Source organism: Hemiscyllium ocellatum, chromosome 26 (genome assembly GCF_020745735.1).
Source record: "Hemiscyllium ocellatum isolate sHemOce1 chromosome 26, sHemOce1.pat.X.cur, whole genome shotgun sequence".
NCBI classification, from domain to species: Eukaryota; Metazoa; Chordata; class Chondrichthyes; order Orectolobiformes; family Hemiscylliidae; genus Hemiscyllium; species Hemiscyllium ocellatum.
In genome coordinates this window covers 54,852,274-54,867,924 of record NC_083426.1, presented here as the reverse complement: position 1 = coordinate 54,867,924, position 15,651 = coordinate 54,852,274, and the positions used below count along the sequence as shown (strand labels likewise).

Below are 15,651 nucleotides of genomic sequence, written 5' to 3'. Positions count from 1 at the left end.
CGTATGTGAGACTGCAGTGTGTCAGTGAGTGTGAGACTGCATTGTGTCAGTGTGTGTGAGACTGCAGTGTGTTAGTGAGAGTGAGACTGCAGGGTGTCAGTGTGAGAGAGGCTGCAGTGTGTCAGTGAGTTTGAGACTGCAGTGTGTCTGTGAGTGAGGCTGGTGTGTGTCAATGAGTGTGAGACTGCAGTGTGTCAGTGAGTGAGAGACCGCAGTGTGTTAGTGAGAGTGAGACTGCAGTGTGTCAGTGTGAGTGAGGCTGCACTATGTCAATGCCTGTGGCATTGTAATGTGTCTGTGAGTGTGAAAATACACTGTGTTACTGATTTTGAGATTTCAGTATGTCAGTGAGTGTGAAACTAAAGTGTGTGGTTAAGAGTGGGACTGTTGTGTTTCAGTGGGATTAGGAACACAGTATGTCAGAGAGAGAGAGCGAGTGTGTGTGTGTGTGTGTGTGTGTGTGTGTCAGAGAGAGAGACACTGCAGTGTGTCAGTGGCAGCTGGACTGCTGTGTTTCAGTGAATGTGAAAATAGTGCATCAATGAATGTGAGACTGCAGGTTGTCAAAGAACAAAGAACAAAGACAATTTACAGCCCAGGAACAGGCCCTTCGGCCCTCCGAGTCTGAGCCAATCCAAATCCCAAAATGCATCACCTCACATTTGTCTGGATTGAACTCCATCTGTCACTTCTCCTCCCAAGTCTCCAATCTATATTCTCCTGTATTCTTTGACAGTGCCTTATGCGTTCTGCTACTCCATCAATCTTCGTGTCACCTGCAAACTTTGTGGTCATACCAACATTGCTCTCTTCCAGATCATTTATGTATATCACAAACAACAGTGACCCCAACACTGACCCCTGTGGAACACTGTGAGGTGAGAGTGAGGCTGTAAAGAGTCAGTGACTGTGAAAATAGTGTGTCAATGAATGTGAGATAGCAGTTTGTCAGTGAGAGTGAGGCTGCAATGTGCCAGGGACAGTGTGGCGGCGGTGTGTCACTGAGAGTGGGGATGCAATGTCAGTAGGAGAGAGAGAGAGAGAGACAGACTGTGCTGTGCCAGAGTGAGTCAGCAAGGTATTAGTGAGTCTGGGACTACAGTGTGTTAATGAGTGTGAGACTGCTGTGTGTGATTGCGAGATTACAGAATGCCAGTGAAATAGCAAATGCAGTATAAGTCTACAATTTAAGTGAATAATTCTGCATTCATTCAGTGAAAGTGTGACTGCAGTGTATCATTGAAGACAGAAATTGAGACTGCAGTGTGTAGGTGGGAGTGAAACTGCAGTATGAGAGTGCAAAACTACAGAATATCAGTAAGAAAGAAAATGCAGTATAATGTAGTGAGCAATTCTGCATTGTTTCAGTGAAAGTGTGACTGCAGTGTGTCAGTGAAGACAAATACTAAGACTGCAATGTGTAGGTGGGAGTGATCCTGCAGTGTGTAATTGCGAGACTTCAGAGTGTCAGTGAGAAAGAAAATGTAGAGAGACACTGCAGTATCAGTGGGAGTGAGTCTGCACAATACAATGAATGTGCAAGAGCAGCTTACCAATGAGAGTGAGACTGCAGTGTGTCAGCATGAGTGAGTTGCAGCATGTCAGTAATTGTGAGACTGCAGTGTGTTGGTGGGAGGGACTGCTGGATGTCAGTGAGATGAGGAATGCAATCTGTCACAGAGAGAGAGAGAGACATAAGAGACTGCAATTTGCTAGTGAGACTGGGACTGCCGCACATTAATGATTGTAAGACTGCAGTGTTCAAGTGCAAAACTAAATAGTGTCAGTGAGAGGGAACATGCCGTATGAGACTGCAGTGTCAGTGACTGAGTCTACAGTGTGTCAGTGAATGTGAGGCTGCAATGTGTCAATGAGAGTGGGACTGCAGTGTAACACTGAGTGTGGAAGTACGTTGTGTCAGTGAGTGCAGCGTGTTAATGAGAGTGGGACTGCAGTGTACCACTGAGTGTGGAAGTACGTTGTGTCAGTGAATGCAGTGTGTCAATGAGAGTGGGACTGTAGTGTCAGTGAGTGTGAGACTGCAGTTTCTTGGTGAATGTGAGACTGCACTGTCTAAGTGAGTGTGAGACCAGATAGTGTTGGTGAGACTGGACTGTGTCAGTGTGAGTAAGCTGCAGTTTGTCAGTGGTAAGGCAAAGGTAGTCAGCACATTGAGTCTGTGAGAATATTTTGCAAACACTGGTACATGGTTGAAAGAAGGGCAGGATGGCAGCTGCCAAGTAAGAAATGCCCGGGCAGCTGGTACTCAAGGATTGCCAGAGACGAGGCAACTGCTCAGCTCCTGTGATGTTGGCAATGAGGGACTTTGTACAAACACACAGCTGGCAAATTTCTGAGGAGCACTGAGAAACCTGACAAAAGTTTGCAGGACTGTGAGGTTCTGGTGACCTTGTGGAGAGGTTGGCAGTTACCATGGTGAGCCAGTCCCAGCTCCTCAGGGCTGCTGGATAAACACTCAGACCTATTCTCCATCACTCCATCAGCGCCAACAGCAAGGTGACAGGGAGAGAAGGAAACTTTACCCAACTCTGCAGGAGCCTGTTCCTCACAAGAAGGCAGGGCAATGCCAGTAGGCATCCAGCCAGAGACTCCCAGAAGTCTCCTCTCAGCACCCTCCAGAAGTGGTCAGGCCTTTCACTTTCACCCTGCCTTTCAAACTTACAAGGGCCCCCTGCCTTTGAAGAGAACACGGTTGAAAATGTGTTGCTGGTTAAAGCACAGCAGGTCAGGCAGCATCCAAGGAATAGGAAATTCGACGTTTCGGGCATAAGTTCCTGATGAAGGGCTTATGCCCGTAACGTCGAATTTCCTATTCCTTGGATGCTGCCTGACCTGCTGTACTTTAACCAGCAACACATTTTCAACTGTGATCCCCAGCATCTGCAGACCTCACTTTTTACCCCTATTTGAAGAGAACACACTCAGTACCTCAAGGCACTCTAGACACAAACATCCCACCCCTACCAGCTTTGCCTGACCAAATCTCCAAGGGCAATGGGTTTCACTGCAGGGCAGGCCCCTTTCACCTCATCTATAAATCCCAGGACTGTGCCAAGACCAAGTGGGTCAGAGAGTAAGAAGCCCTTCTGAGGGCACATTGGTGGCACTTCAGTGTCAATACGTTTTTACATTTGTAAAGAGACTCTCTCTTTTCACCATCAGCTGTATGTGAGAGTCTCTTTCTGACTGAAACAATTGGGAACAATTGTTCTACAGGAAATGCACATCAGAAATGTGGAGGCTGTTTAAGGAGCACTTGTTGTGAGGGTTGGATAACTTTTTCCCACTGAGACAGGCAAGGAATGGTAAAGTGAAGGAGCCTTGGATGACAAAAGGGGCTTCTCGTCAAAAGGAAGAAGGAAAAGAAGGTGGAGGAAGCAAGGATCTGGCACAGTTTTAGAGGATTACACAGTAGCTAGGAAAGGAATCAAAAATGGGCTGAGGAGAGCGAGGAGGGGTCATGTAAAAGCCTTGGTTGGAAGGATTAGGGAAAACGCAACGGTGTTCTACACTTATGTGAGGAATGAGAGAATGATCAGAGAGAGGATAGGGTCGATCAGGGATAGTGGAAGGAACTTGTGCCTGGAGTCTGAAGAGGTAGGGGAGGCCCTAAATGAGTTTTTTGTTTCAGTACACACGAGAGAGAGAGGGACGTTGTTGATAGTGAGAACACCGTGGACCCGGTTAATAGGCTTGAACAACTGATATTAAGGAAGTGGATGTGCTGGAAATTCTGGGAAGCCTCAAGTCCCCAGGGCCAGACCAAATATATCCAAGGTTACCACGGGAAGTGAGGAATGAGACTGCTGCACCTCTGGTGATGGTCTTTGCATCCTCACTCTCCACGGGAGTAATACTGGCTGATTGGAGAGAGGCGAATGTTGTTACTCTGTTCAAGAAAACCTGGAAATTACAGACCAGCCAGTCTTACGTCTGCGGTAAGCAAGGTACTGGGAAAGATTCGGAGAGATAGGATTTACGATTACTTGGAAAAGCATAGTTTGATTAAAGATAGTCAGCATGGCTTTGTGAGGGGCAGGGTCATGCCTCACACGCCTTATTGAGTTCTTTGAGGGTGTGACGAGATAAGTTGACGAAGGTCGAGCAGTGGATGCAGATTTCAGTACGGCATTTGATAAGGTTCTCCCCGGTAGGCTCGTTCAGAAAGGTAGGAGGTATGGGATACAGGGAAATGTGGCTGTCTGGATACAGAATTGGCTGGCCAAAAGAGGACAGCGAGTGGTAGTGGATGGAAAGTATTGGTGGATGGAAGTTGGTGACCAATGGTGCGCTGCAGGGATCTGTTCTTGGGCCTCTGCTCTTTGTAGTTTTTATAAATGACTGATGAAGAAGTGGAAGGGTGGGTTAGTACATTTGCCAATGACACAAAGGTCAGTGATGTTGTAGATAGTGTCGAGGGCTGTTACAGGCTACAACAAAACATTGACAGGATACAGAGCTGGGCTGAGAAGTGGCAGATGGAGTTCAACCTGGATAAATGCAAAGTGATTCATTTCGAAAAATTCATTTGAATTTGAATGCTGAATACAGGGTTAAAGACAGGATTCAGGGGGTCCATGTACAAAGATCCCTCAAAGTTGCGACCCAAGTTGATAGGGTTGTTAAGAAGGTGTATGGTGTTTTGGCTTTCATTAACAGGGGGATTGAGATTAAGAGCCGTGTGGATTTGCTGCAGCTTCGTGAATCCCTGGTTAGATCATACTTGGAATATTGTGTTCAGTTGTGGTCGCCTCATTATAGGAAGGATGTAGATGCTTTCGAGAGGGTGCAGAGGAGATTTACCAGGATGCTGCCTGGATTGGAGGGCTGTCATATGAAGAGAGGTTGAGTGAGCTCGCGTTTTTCACACTGGAGCGAAGGAGGAGGAGAGGTGTCTTGGTAGAGGTGTACAGGGTAACGGGAGACATAGATAGAGGAGATAGCCAGAGACTTTTCCCCAGGGCAGAAATGGCTATCACGAGGGGCCAGAATTTTAAGGTGACTGGAGGAAGGTTTAGGGGAGATGTCAGAGGTAGGTACTTTATGCAGAGAGTGGTGAGTTTGTTGAATGCACTGCCAGCGATGGGAGTAGAGTCAGAGACATTAGGAATATTTAAGAGACTGCTGGACAAACACATGGACAGCAGTAAATTGAGGAGTGTGTAGGTTAGGTTGATTTTAGATTAAGATAAATGCTCAGCACAACATCGTGGGCCGAAGGGCCTGTACTGTGCTGTAATGTTTGATGTTCTATGAAACGCCAACATTGAAGAGACAAAGTTCAGTCATTACACACTATTTGATAGTCCAAGGTGTGAATGAGTAGTTCCTTGCACCAAATTAGGACATTGGGGAAATGGCAGGTGACTATTACTTTGATAACTATGGTGAGTCCTTCCAGGCCTCAGCACATTGTTTGTGCATCACAGCAAAGTCTGGAATTGATTTGGAATGTCACATGATTTTTAAAAATTCATTTATGGATGTGGGTGTCACTGGCTGGGCCTGCATTATAGCCCATGCTCATTAACCTTGTTAAGGTAGGGAGCTGCCGTCCTGAAATGCTGCAGCCCATGTGCTGTGGGTTGACCCACAATGCCATTAGGGTGGGAGTTCCAGTTGACTACGTCAATGACACTTGAGGGGAAAGTGCAGACATCATGCTACTGCCACTGGATAAGGAATCCAGAACTCAGGCTAATCCTTTGGGATATGCGCTTGAATTCCATGGTGAAATTTCTAGAATATAAAGCTAGCCTGACCATGACCAACAAAGATAGCCATTGAGGACTGAGCAGGAGGCCAGTTGAGGTTCAACTCTCTTGTCACATCTTCCCAGAGGAAGAACTGCAAGAGGCACTTTTAATGGTCTCTCTCACATTCTTAGGAAAATAATGTCCTCTTTGCTTTCCAAGAAACTCAGACAGAAATACAATGTTCGCCCAATGCCCAAATGCAAGGATGATGAGGTTCAGGGCATCAATGCAGATTACAAGGGTCAGCAGATTGCTAAATGTACCCAATTATACAGAAAGAATCCTGTCATATATATTGTGTATGCAGTGTGATAAAGCCAATTGTACCAGAGTTCATGTTGGCATTTACCCCAGTAAGATGTTGATTACCAGGCTAAAGCTGGACAAAGTAACCTTATTGACAGAGTATGAAGAATTCTAGTCTAAGGTGTTAATTTTAAGTTTAAGAGATATCAGAGCTGAAAATGTGTTGCTGAAAAAGCGCAGCAGGTCAGGCAGCATCCAAGGAACAGAAGATTTGACGTTTCGGGCATAAGCCCTTCTTGAATCCTTAAGAGATATCAGGAAAGGCTAGCCAAGTAAAATGTGTATCCTGTCACATGTGGAGAGTGCTGGATGCTGCTAGTGTCCTAAATGATCAAATGTACAAGAGGTGCTCCCAGCTGCAGAAGGAGTTTGACCAGCGCTTGGAGAAATTGTGGCACATCTACAGTCACATCACAGCTCGAGGGGCTAGGGGTAAGAAGAGAAAGAGTGACCACCAGACAGTCCACAACAAATAGGCAGGTAATGCAGGAGTTTCCTGGGATCCCAATAACTAACTTGTTTTCCAATTTGGAAGCTGATGTGAATGTTGGTACCCTGGAGGAGTGCAGTCAGAGCCAAGCTTCTGGCATCATAAGCAGCTTGACTGTATGGCGGTGAGGGGAAGGAGAGGGATTTGGTCTCTCAAAGTTTGTGCGTTGTGAATATATGGCATAGGAAGATAGGTATGAACTGTGTTCATTCACACATGACAGACAATTGAGTTGGTTGAGTATGTAAATGTTCCACACTAAGGATATATGGTGTGAGGCATCCACTCACCACACTATGGATGGCACGTAATGTCCTGTTACCCGCTCCAGTCATTTTATAAGCTTGCAGGGATTTGGTGTAATAGCCACTCATCTCTTGCAGAATCTAATCAGCAAACAAAAAAAAAAGTCATAACACAGGAAGATCCACAATCAACAATAGCGTAGGGGACAGAGGATTGAGGATTGAGGATTGAGAAACAGGATTGTTGAAGGGAGACAAGGAGAGAGGAAAAGCGAGAGAAAGTGACTGCTCATGCAAAAAAGGCAGGGAAATAGACAGAAAGGACGGAAAGATCAAGCAAGACGGAGAGAATGAAAGGTAGAGACATGGAAATGAGGGGTCATGGGAAATAGGGAGAGGCAAGGACACAGAAAGAAATAGAAACAAGAAGGAAAAGCACTAGACAGGAAAAAGGAGGATGTGGAGGAAGGAGAAGCAGGGAGGGTGAGATTGGAAAGGGAGACAGGTTAGAACCCGAGAGGTTTGTGACACGGGCAGAGGAGGGGCACAGGAAATGGAAGGTGATTTGGAGAAGGGAAGGGCAAAGAGGGGCTGGAGGAGGACATGGACACCATTTAGTGATGTATGGCTGCAAGCCAGTCAGAGCAGGAACTAAGTACACCGGGTGAAATGGAGCATTTTCAAGTTGGCAAGCTGTAATAATAATGTCGCAGGGATCAGTGCTGGGCACTCAACAATTTGCAATTGATATCAATTGCTATTAAAACAAATATCGATATAAAAGCAAGTTTTCAAGAGGACCTAAGGAGTCTGAAAAGTGATATAGATAGGTGAAGTGAGGAGGTAAACATTTGGCAGATAATGTGGGAAAATGTGAACTTGTTCACTTTGACAGAAAGAAGAAAAACAAAAAATAAATGAAGAGATACTGCAGAACATGACAGGACATCGAAATCTGGGTGTCCTGGTACATGAGTCATGAACAGTTGGTTTGCAGATTCAGCAAATGATTAGAAAAGTCAACAAAATGTTGGTGTTTACTGTAAGGGAAACTGAATATAAAAGTTGAGAAATGTTGCTGTGGCTGTACAGGGCCTCAGGAGGGCAGTACCAAGAGTACTGTGCACCATTTTTGTCTTTTATTTAGGGACGGTGTCACAAGCATAAAATTATACTACATATTTAGTAACAACTGTAGTCTCCTTTTAACAGTAAGCACAAGGAAATTTTTAACATTGGTTTCTCTTGTTGCATACACCAGGATAGGAACCTGATGGTACTTATCTCAAGGAACATGATGGTACTTAGCTCAAGAAACCTTCCACAACACTTCCATGGGGTAAACAGAAAGATATTGACAATGATTTCCTTTGAGATGGGAATAGTGTTTTCCTAACTCATCAATAACCAAAATAATGGGAGGCAGTCATATTAATAGCTGAGAAAATTATATAGTTAATTACAGTGGCTCAATCAGTGAGTATGCTCCCGAACTGGGCTAACCCAATATCTAATATGGGAGCATGAGTTTTGGACTGAAATCTGATTGGGAACAGCCATTCAGGGTGGAAGTGTCAGGAAGACTGTACCAATCAATGCTCTCCACTGAAATAACTAGGAACAACATGTAAGAGTTGTGTTTTCTCTCTGATTCCAACGAAAGGGTGCTTAATCGGGCAAGAGCCAATTACATCCAAATTAGACAGGAACCGGGGAATATGGATCAGGATCAGTTATTTCATGGCAAATCTACATCTGGCATTTGGGAGGCTTTTAAAGACCAGTTGATTAAAGTGCAGGACATGCATGTCCTTGCAAAATTGAAGGATAGAAACAGCAGGATTCAGGAACCATGGATGACAAGGGCAATTATAAGCACAGTCAAAAAGAAAAGGGGAGCATACAGTAGGCAGCTACAAACTGACAAAGCTCTTGAGGAGTATCGAGAAATTAGGAAGGAACTTGAACGCTGAATTAGGAAGGCTAAAGGTGGCCATGAAGTGTCTTTAGTAAATAGGGTCAAGGTGCATCCCAAAGCTTTTTATAAAGATATTAGAAGAAATAGGGTAACAAGGACAAAGAAGAGAAGTTATACATGGAGCCACAGGAAGTGGGAGTGATTCTTAGCGAGTACTTTGTATTGGTATTTACCAAGGAGAAGGACATGACTGATGTTGAGGTCAGGGATGACAATGTGAATACTGTAGAAAATGTCAATATTTGAAGGAAGAAGTTTGGGGCATCCTAAATTGTAATAAGGTAGACAAGTCCTCAGGTCCAGATGGGATCTATCTCAGGTTACTGCAAAAGGCAAGGAAAGAAAATAGCTGGGGCATTAGCAGGTATCTTCACATCCTCTTTGATCACAGGCAAAGTTCCAGAGGACTGAAGATTTCTCAATATCCTTTCTTCCTTTGTTAAACAAAGGAACAGCAATGTTAGAAATTATGAACTGGTGAGCCTGATGTCTGTAGTGGGAAAACACTTGGAGAAAATACTATGGGACAAGATAAATGCACATCTGGAAAAAAACAGACTAGTTAATGATAGGCAGCATGGTTTATACGGGGAAGGTCATGTTTCACCAACCTGTTTGAACCTTTTGAAGAGGTGACAAAGATACTTGATGAGGGAAAGGCTGTGGATGTAGTTTATATGGACTTTAGTTAAGCATTTGATAAAGTCGCACATGGCAGATTGGTATAAAAACTAAAATCACGTGGGAGTCAGGGTGGGCTGGCTAGATGGATACAAAGCTGGCTTAGTCATAGATGATAGAGAGTAACAGTGGAAAGGTGTTTCTCAGAATCAAGACCAATAACTAGTGGTGTTCCACAGGGACCAGTCTTAGGTTGTCTGTTGTTTATAGTAAATATACATGATCTGGAGGAAAATGTGAGTGGTCTGATTAGTAATTGGTGGATTTCCTGATAGCATCAATGACAGTGAAAGGATACAACAGGATATAGATAGATTGACGACACAGAAATGGCAAGTGGAGTTAATCCAGACAAATGTGAGGTGATGCATCTTGAAGAATCATATTTAGGGGTGAGTTATACTGTAAATGGCAGAATCTTTTGAAACATTAACATACAGGCGGATCTGGGTGTACAGGTCCAAAGTTCCCCAAAAGCGGCAACACAGGTGGCCAAGGTGATTAAGGAAGCAGATGGCATGTTTGCCTTCATCGGCCGGGGTTTGGAGTACAAGAATTGGCAAACCATGTTGCAGCTATATAAAACCCTTGTTAGGCCACATTAGGAATACTGTCTGCAGTTTTTGTCATCACACTAGCAGAAGGACATGGAAGCTTTGGAAAGAGTGCAGAGAAGGTTCACCAGGATGTTGCCTGGTCTCAAGGGCATTGGCTATGAGGAAAGATTAAAAAGACTAGGATGCCGGCTGAGAGGAGACCTGATAGAGATCTTCAAAATTATGAGAGACATAGATGGGGGGATAGCTAGATGCTTTTTCCCAGGGTTGAAGTTTCAATTACAAGGGAGCACAGGTTCAAGATGAGAGCCGTAAAGTTTGAGGGAGATGTCAAGTTTTTCACACAGATATGGTAGGAACCTGGAATGCACTGCCAGCAGAGGTAGTGGAAACAGACACATTGGTGACATTTAAGAGGCATGTGGATGGTTACATGATTAGGGAGGGAGTAGAGGAATACAGGTCAAATAAGGGCAGAAGGTTTGTTTATTAGTTTAGTTTGGGCATGATGTTCAGTGCAGGCTTGGAGGGCTGAAGGGGTGTTCCTGTGCTGAACTTCTCTTTTTGTTCTTTGTGTTTTTGTTCTTTTTGAAATCATCTCTGTCCTCCCTTTCTCCCTCTGTAAGGGTGAAAAAAACCCTAGAAGATTAGATTCCCTACAGTATGGAAACAGGTCTGCAGCCTAACCATTCCACACTGACCCCCTGAAGAGTAACCCACCCAGACCCATTTCCCTCTGACTAATGCACCTAATACTATGGCCAATTCACCCAACCTGCACATCTTTGGACTGTTGGAGGAAACCAGAGCACCCAGAGGAAGCCCACACAGTACGGGGAGAATGTGCAAACTCCACACAGACAGTTGCTTGTGGCTGGAATCGAACCTGGGACCCTGGTGCTGTGAGGGAGCAGTGCTAACCACTGAGCCACCATGCCACCCCAAAACCCAAGGGAGCTTAAATGAAAGAAGTCCAACAAAAAAAGAACGAGGTCTACCCAATCAAATATCGAAGCAAAGAAAATTTCACTAGCAACTATTTAGCTTTCACATGATGCTCTGCGCAGGCTTGGAGAGCCAAAGTGCCTGTTCTTGCGCTGTACTTCTCTTTTCAAAGTTGTCCCAGAAAAATCCTCCCTGTCCCATTGTGAAGGAAAACAGATAGTTTCCAACTAAAATGGGAACACCATCACCTGCAAGTTTCTATCCAAGTCACTCACCTGGCTTCGACATACGTCACTTTTCCTTCACTGTCTCCAGGTCAAAATCTTGGAATTCTCTCATGGGTAAACTCACAGCAGATAGACTGCAGTGGTTCAAGAAGGCAGCTCACCACCACCTTCTCAAGGGGCAACTAGAGCCATTCAGTGCCATGTCCCCCAACTTAATGAAAAAGAAACAAAGCCAACAGGCCTCACTCCCTGAAGCTGCTCTGCCTACTGAGTACATCTACAAAGACACACTCCAGCTCCTTAACTACAGAAGCCATGACAGTTTGCAGTTGAAGTGTTTGTTGGCTGAGATGAAGGGTTAAAGTCAAAGAGCTGTGCTCCACAGTTGTTATCTTCCATACTTGACTGAATCCATGGATGAAGGAGTTGTCAGATATTGGTTGGGCCTGTTCTGATTGGAATTTCAAAGAATTTGAATGAAGCAGGCCATTCAACCCCTCAAACCTGCTCTTCCGTTCAGTGAGATCAGAACTGATCTGATTGTGGCCTCAACTCCACTCTCCTGAGTCCCCCTCATCCTCTTTGACTCCTTTAACAATCAGAAATCTGTCTAACTCAGCCTTGAATATATTCAGTGCCTCAGTCTCCATTAATCTCTGGTGAGTAGAACTCAGTATTCTAATAATCCTCAGAGAAAAAAGAATGGGAGACAACTACCTTCTAAAATCTGTCCCTTAGTTTTAAACTCCCCCACTGGAGAAAACATCTGCTGAACATTCACACTGTCACAAAGTGGGCGGCACGGTGGCACAGTGGTTAGCACTGTTGCCTCACAGCGCCTGAAGACCCGGGTTCAATTCCCGACTCAGGCGACTGACTGTGTGGAGTTTGCACGTTCTCCCCGTGTCTGCGTGGGTTTCCTCCGGGTGCTCCGGTTTCCTCCCACAGTCCAAAGATGTGCGGGTGAGGTGAATTGGCCATGCTAAATTGCCCGTAGTGTTAGGTAAGGGGTAGTGTAGGGGTGTGGGTGGGTTTCGCTTCGGCGGGTCGGTGTGGACTTGTTGGGCCGAAGGGCCTGTTTCCACACTGTAAGTCTAATCTAATCTAATCTAATGAGACGTGATCATATTGAAACAAATAAGATTTGACAGTGTGAATGTTCAGCAGATGTTTTCTCCAGTGGGGGAGTTTAAAACTAAGGGACAGATTTTAGAAGGTAGTTGTCTCCCATTCTTTTTTCTCTGAGGATTATTAGAATACTGAGTTCTACTCACCAGAGATTAATGGAGACTGAGGCACTGAATATATTCAAGGCTGAGTTAGACAGATTTCTGATTGTTAAAGGAGTCAAAGAGGATGAGGGGGACTCAGGAGAGTGGAGTTGAGGCCACAATCAGATCAGTTCTGATCTCACTGAACGGAAGAGCAGGTTTGAGGGGTTGAATGGCCTGCTTCATTCAAATTCTTGTCTTCTTCTGACTGAAGTTGGTGACATATATCCTGAGCGGACTGCCCAGAAAACCTGTGAGGTCAATTTATTTTGGTATTTGTTATTTAACTTATAATTTGTGACATATATTGACCCAATATATCAAAATAAAAAGTAGAGGGGGAGGGGAGCTGATGTTGAATTTTGTCCCTTTCTTCACCAGGGTCTGATAATCTACATCTCAAAATATGAAAGGAAATGGCCCTGGAAATATTGAATGCATTGCTGGTCATCGTCAATAGACTCTGGAGCAGTTCCTACAGATAGGAAAATGGCAAATACAACACCGCTATTTAGTAAGAAAAAGAGGAGATAAAAGATAATTACAAGCCAGTTTGTCAAACATCAGTTGGGGTTGGGGGGAGAGGTGCTAGTGTCTATTGTAAAACATGATAATGGGACACTTGGAAAGCATTAATAGGGCTGGACAATGCCTGCATCGGTTTATGAAAGACAAATCATACTTAACTAATCTACTGGAACATTTTGAGGATACAATTACTAAAATAGGTAAGGGAGAACCAGCAGATGTGGAGCATTTAGATTGTTCAGAAGGCTTTTGATAAGAGATTAAAACACATGGGATAGGGAGCAATATATTGGCATGGATTGAGAATTGGTTGACAGACAGGAAACAGAATGGGAATTAATGGTCTTTTCCAGTGGGAGGAAGTGACTAGTGGGGTATAGCAAGGCACAATGCTAATGACCCAGCTAGTTACAATTTAGATAAATAATCTGGAAGGAGCTACCAAACATAACATTTCCAGGTTTGCTGATGTGTGGGATAGTGAGATGTGAAGAGGATACAAGAAGGCTTCAAGGTCATTTAGACAAACTGAGTGAGTAGGTAAATACATGGCAGGTGTTGTACAATACGGTTAATGTCAAGTTATACATTTTGGTGTGAAAAACAGAAAGGCAGAGTATTACTTGAGAGGTGACCTACTGGGAAGTGTGGCTATATAAAGGGATCTGGGTGTCCTTGTACATCAGTCAATGAAAGTAGACAGGCAGCTGCAGCAATTAGCTGGTAATGGTATATTGGCCGCCATTGCAAGAGAATTTCAGTTCAGAAGTAGGGATGTCTTTCTGCATTTACACAGGGCATTGCTGAGACTGCATTGGGATAATTACACACAGTTTTGGTCTGCCTACCTAAGAAAGGATATGCTTACCATAGAGGGAGTACAGCAGATGTTCACTTGGCTTATACCAGGGATGGCAGGACTGTCCTATGTATTCAGTTGGGTCTATATTCACCAGAGTTTTGAGGATAAGAGGAGGTCTGATTAAAACACATTATAAAATTCTAACAGGGCTGGACAGACTAGATGCTGGGAGGATGTTTCCCTGGTTGGGAGTCTGGAATCAAGGGTCACAGTCTCAAGGTACAGAGCCGACCATTTAAGGCTGAGTTGAAAAAAGATCTCCTATTTCAAAGGGCAGTAAACCTGCGGAGTTCTCTACCACAGAAGACTGGGGGCCAAAGTCACTGAATATGTTCAAGAAAGAGATAGGCACATGTTTAGATTTTAAAAGCATCAAAGGTAATAGAAAGAAAGTGGAGATCTGACTGTGAGATAGGGGATCAGCCATAACCATGTAGACTGGTGGAGCAGGCTCTAAGGGTCAAATGGCTTTGCCTTGCTTCTGGTTTCTATGTTTCCGTAATCTGCAATCACTCATGGACCAATAGCTTCTTTGGAATCTGCAATGGACAGATTTTTATTAACCAATGGTACTGCGAAGGAATGTGGGGAAAACAGTGACTACACACTGAACTCATTGATCAGCCGTGGTCTGGATAAACGGCTGAAAGTCTCCTGAATGGTCTCCTCATGTTCATATGAATGTGGAGTTGAAATGCTAAGAATTAAGGAGCTTGGAGATGGGAAGAGGGGTCTCTTTCCAATCCTGCAGCTGAGAATGGGAAGAGCTGTTTCGGCATTTTACAAGTGGGCTGAGGTAATACATTACCTCATGCTTGTTCAGGAAACCCCAGACTCCAGCTGTGATCTCAGCCACAAAAATCACCAGCAGACACATGAAGAACTGGAGAGAAAAGGTCAGCATTGTTAACAGTGAACACCAACACCTGAACCCTGCAGCACTTTGTATTCTGACCCCAGGTATTCAATAACACTGAGCTGAAATACAAACTAACATTTCCCCTGAAACTCATGAAGACTCCTTGAAACAAAGTCCTACTCACCAGACCCCAGAAGCATACCGAACACCAACTCAGATTCAGAATGGACGCTGTTCTCCAATATGCTCTGAGCCCTGACCCCAGGCAAACTTTGACCCCAGATACACATCAATCATTGACCCAGAAGCACATTGAGCACAGAACCAAAATGCACCTCAGCTGCTGACTTTGGCTACACAGTCACCCATGATCCCAGATGTAGAATCACCCATAACACCAGAACCTAGTCTGAGCCGTAACCCCAACAATGACCAATTCCAAACTCACATTGTCCAATGATTGTAATTCAGTCTGGCTATGAATCTGAGACAGTCAACAAATCCTGTTCTTATTGGATACCAACGCCTGACCCCAGACACACTCCAACCCCAGACTGTAGAGGCAGAAACCTCCATAACATTTAAGAAGCATTTAAATGGGAACTTAATATGCCAAGACATACATAGAGCTTCATAGACCTATGTAACTTTATTACTTATAACCCAGATTCACACTTACAAATGACCCCTGATACCAGAAATAAAACAAATCCTCAACTGTGACATCATGCCAGCCACTCAGCTCATCACAGACACCAGTGACACACTGACCCCTGACCACAGGCAAATACTAATCCTTGCACCACGTGACCCCGACCCTAGTTATGCATTGATATGTGATCTCAGACATGGACCAACCTTGACTCAAAATGTACAATCCACCCGATCCCAGGGACATACTAAACTCCATCTCAACATACACCAA

The 15,651-nt window shown here is 44.4% G+C and overlaps 1 protein-coding gene across 1 annotated transcript in view; it reads right to left on the bottom strand.

Annotated features, from left to right (window-relative positions):
- LOC132828253 (CD9 antigen-like) overlaps nt 1-15,651 on the bottom strand; it is a 133,634-nt gene that overhangs the window by 29,681 nt on the left and 88,302 nt on the right. The window contains exons 4-5 of the mRNA XM_060845225.1: nt 14,676-14,750; nt 6,864-6,959 (exon numbers count right to left, since the gene is read on the bottom strand). Coding sequence (XP_060701208.1) covers nt 6,864-6,959; nt 14,676-14,750 — 171 coding nt within the window. The remainder of the gene's footprint in view (nt 1-6,863; nt 6,960-14,675; nt 14,751-15,651) is intronic.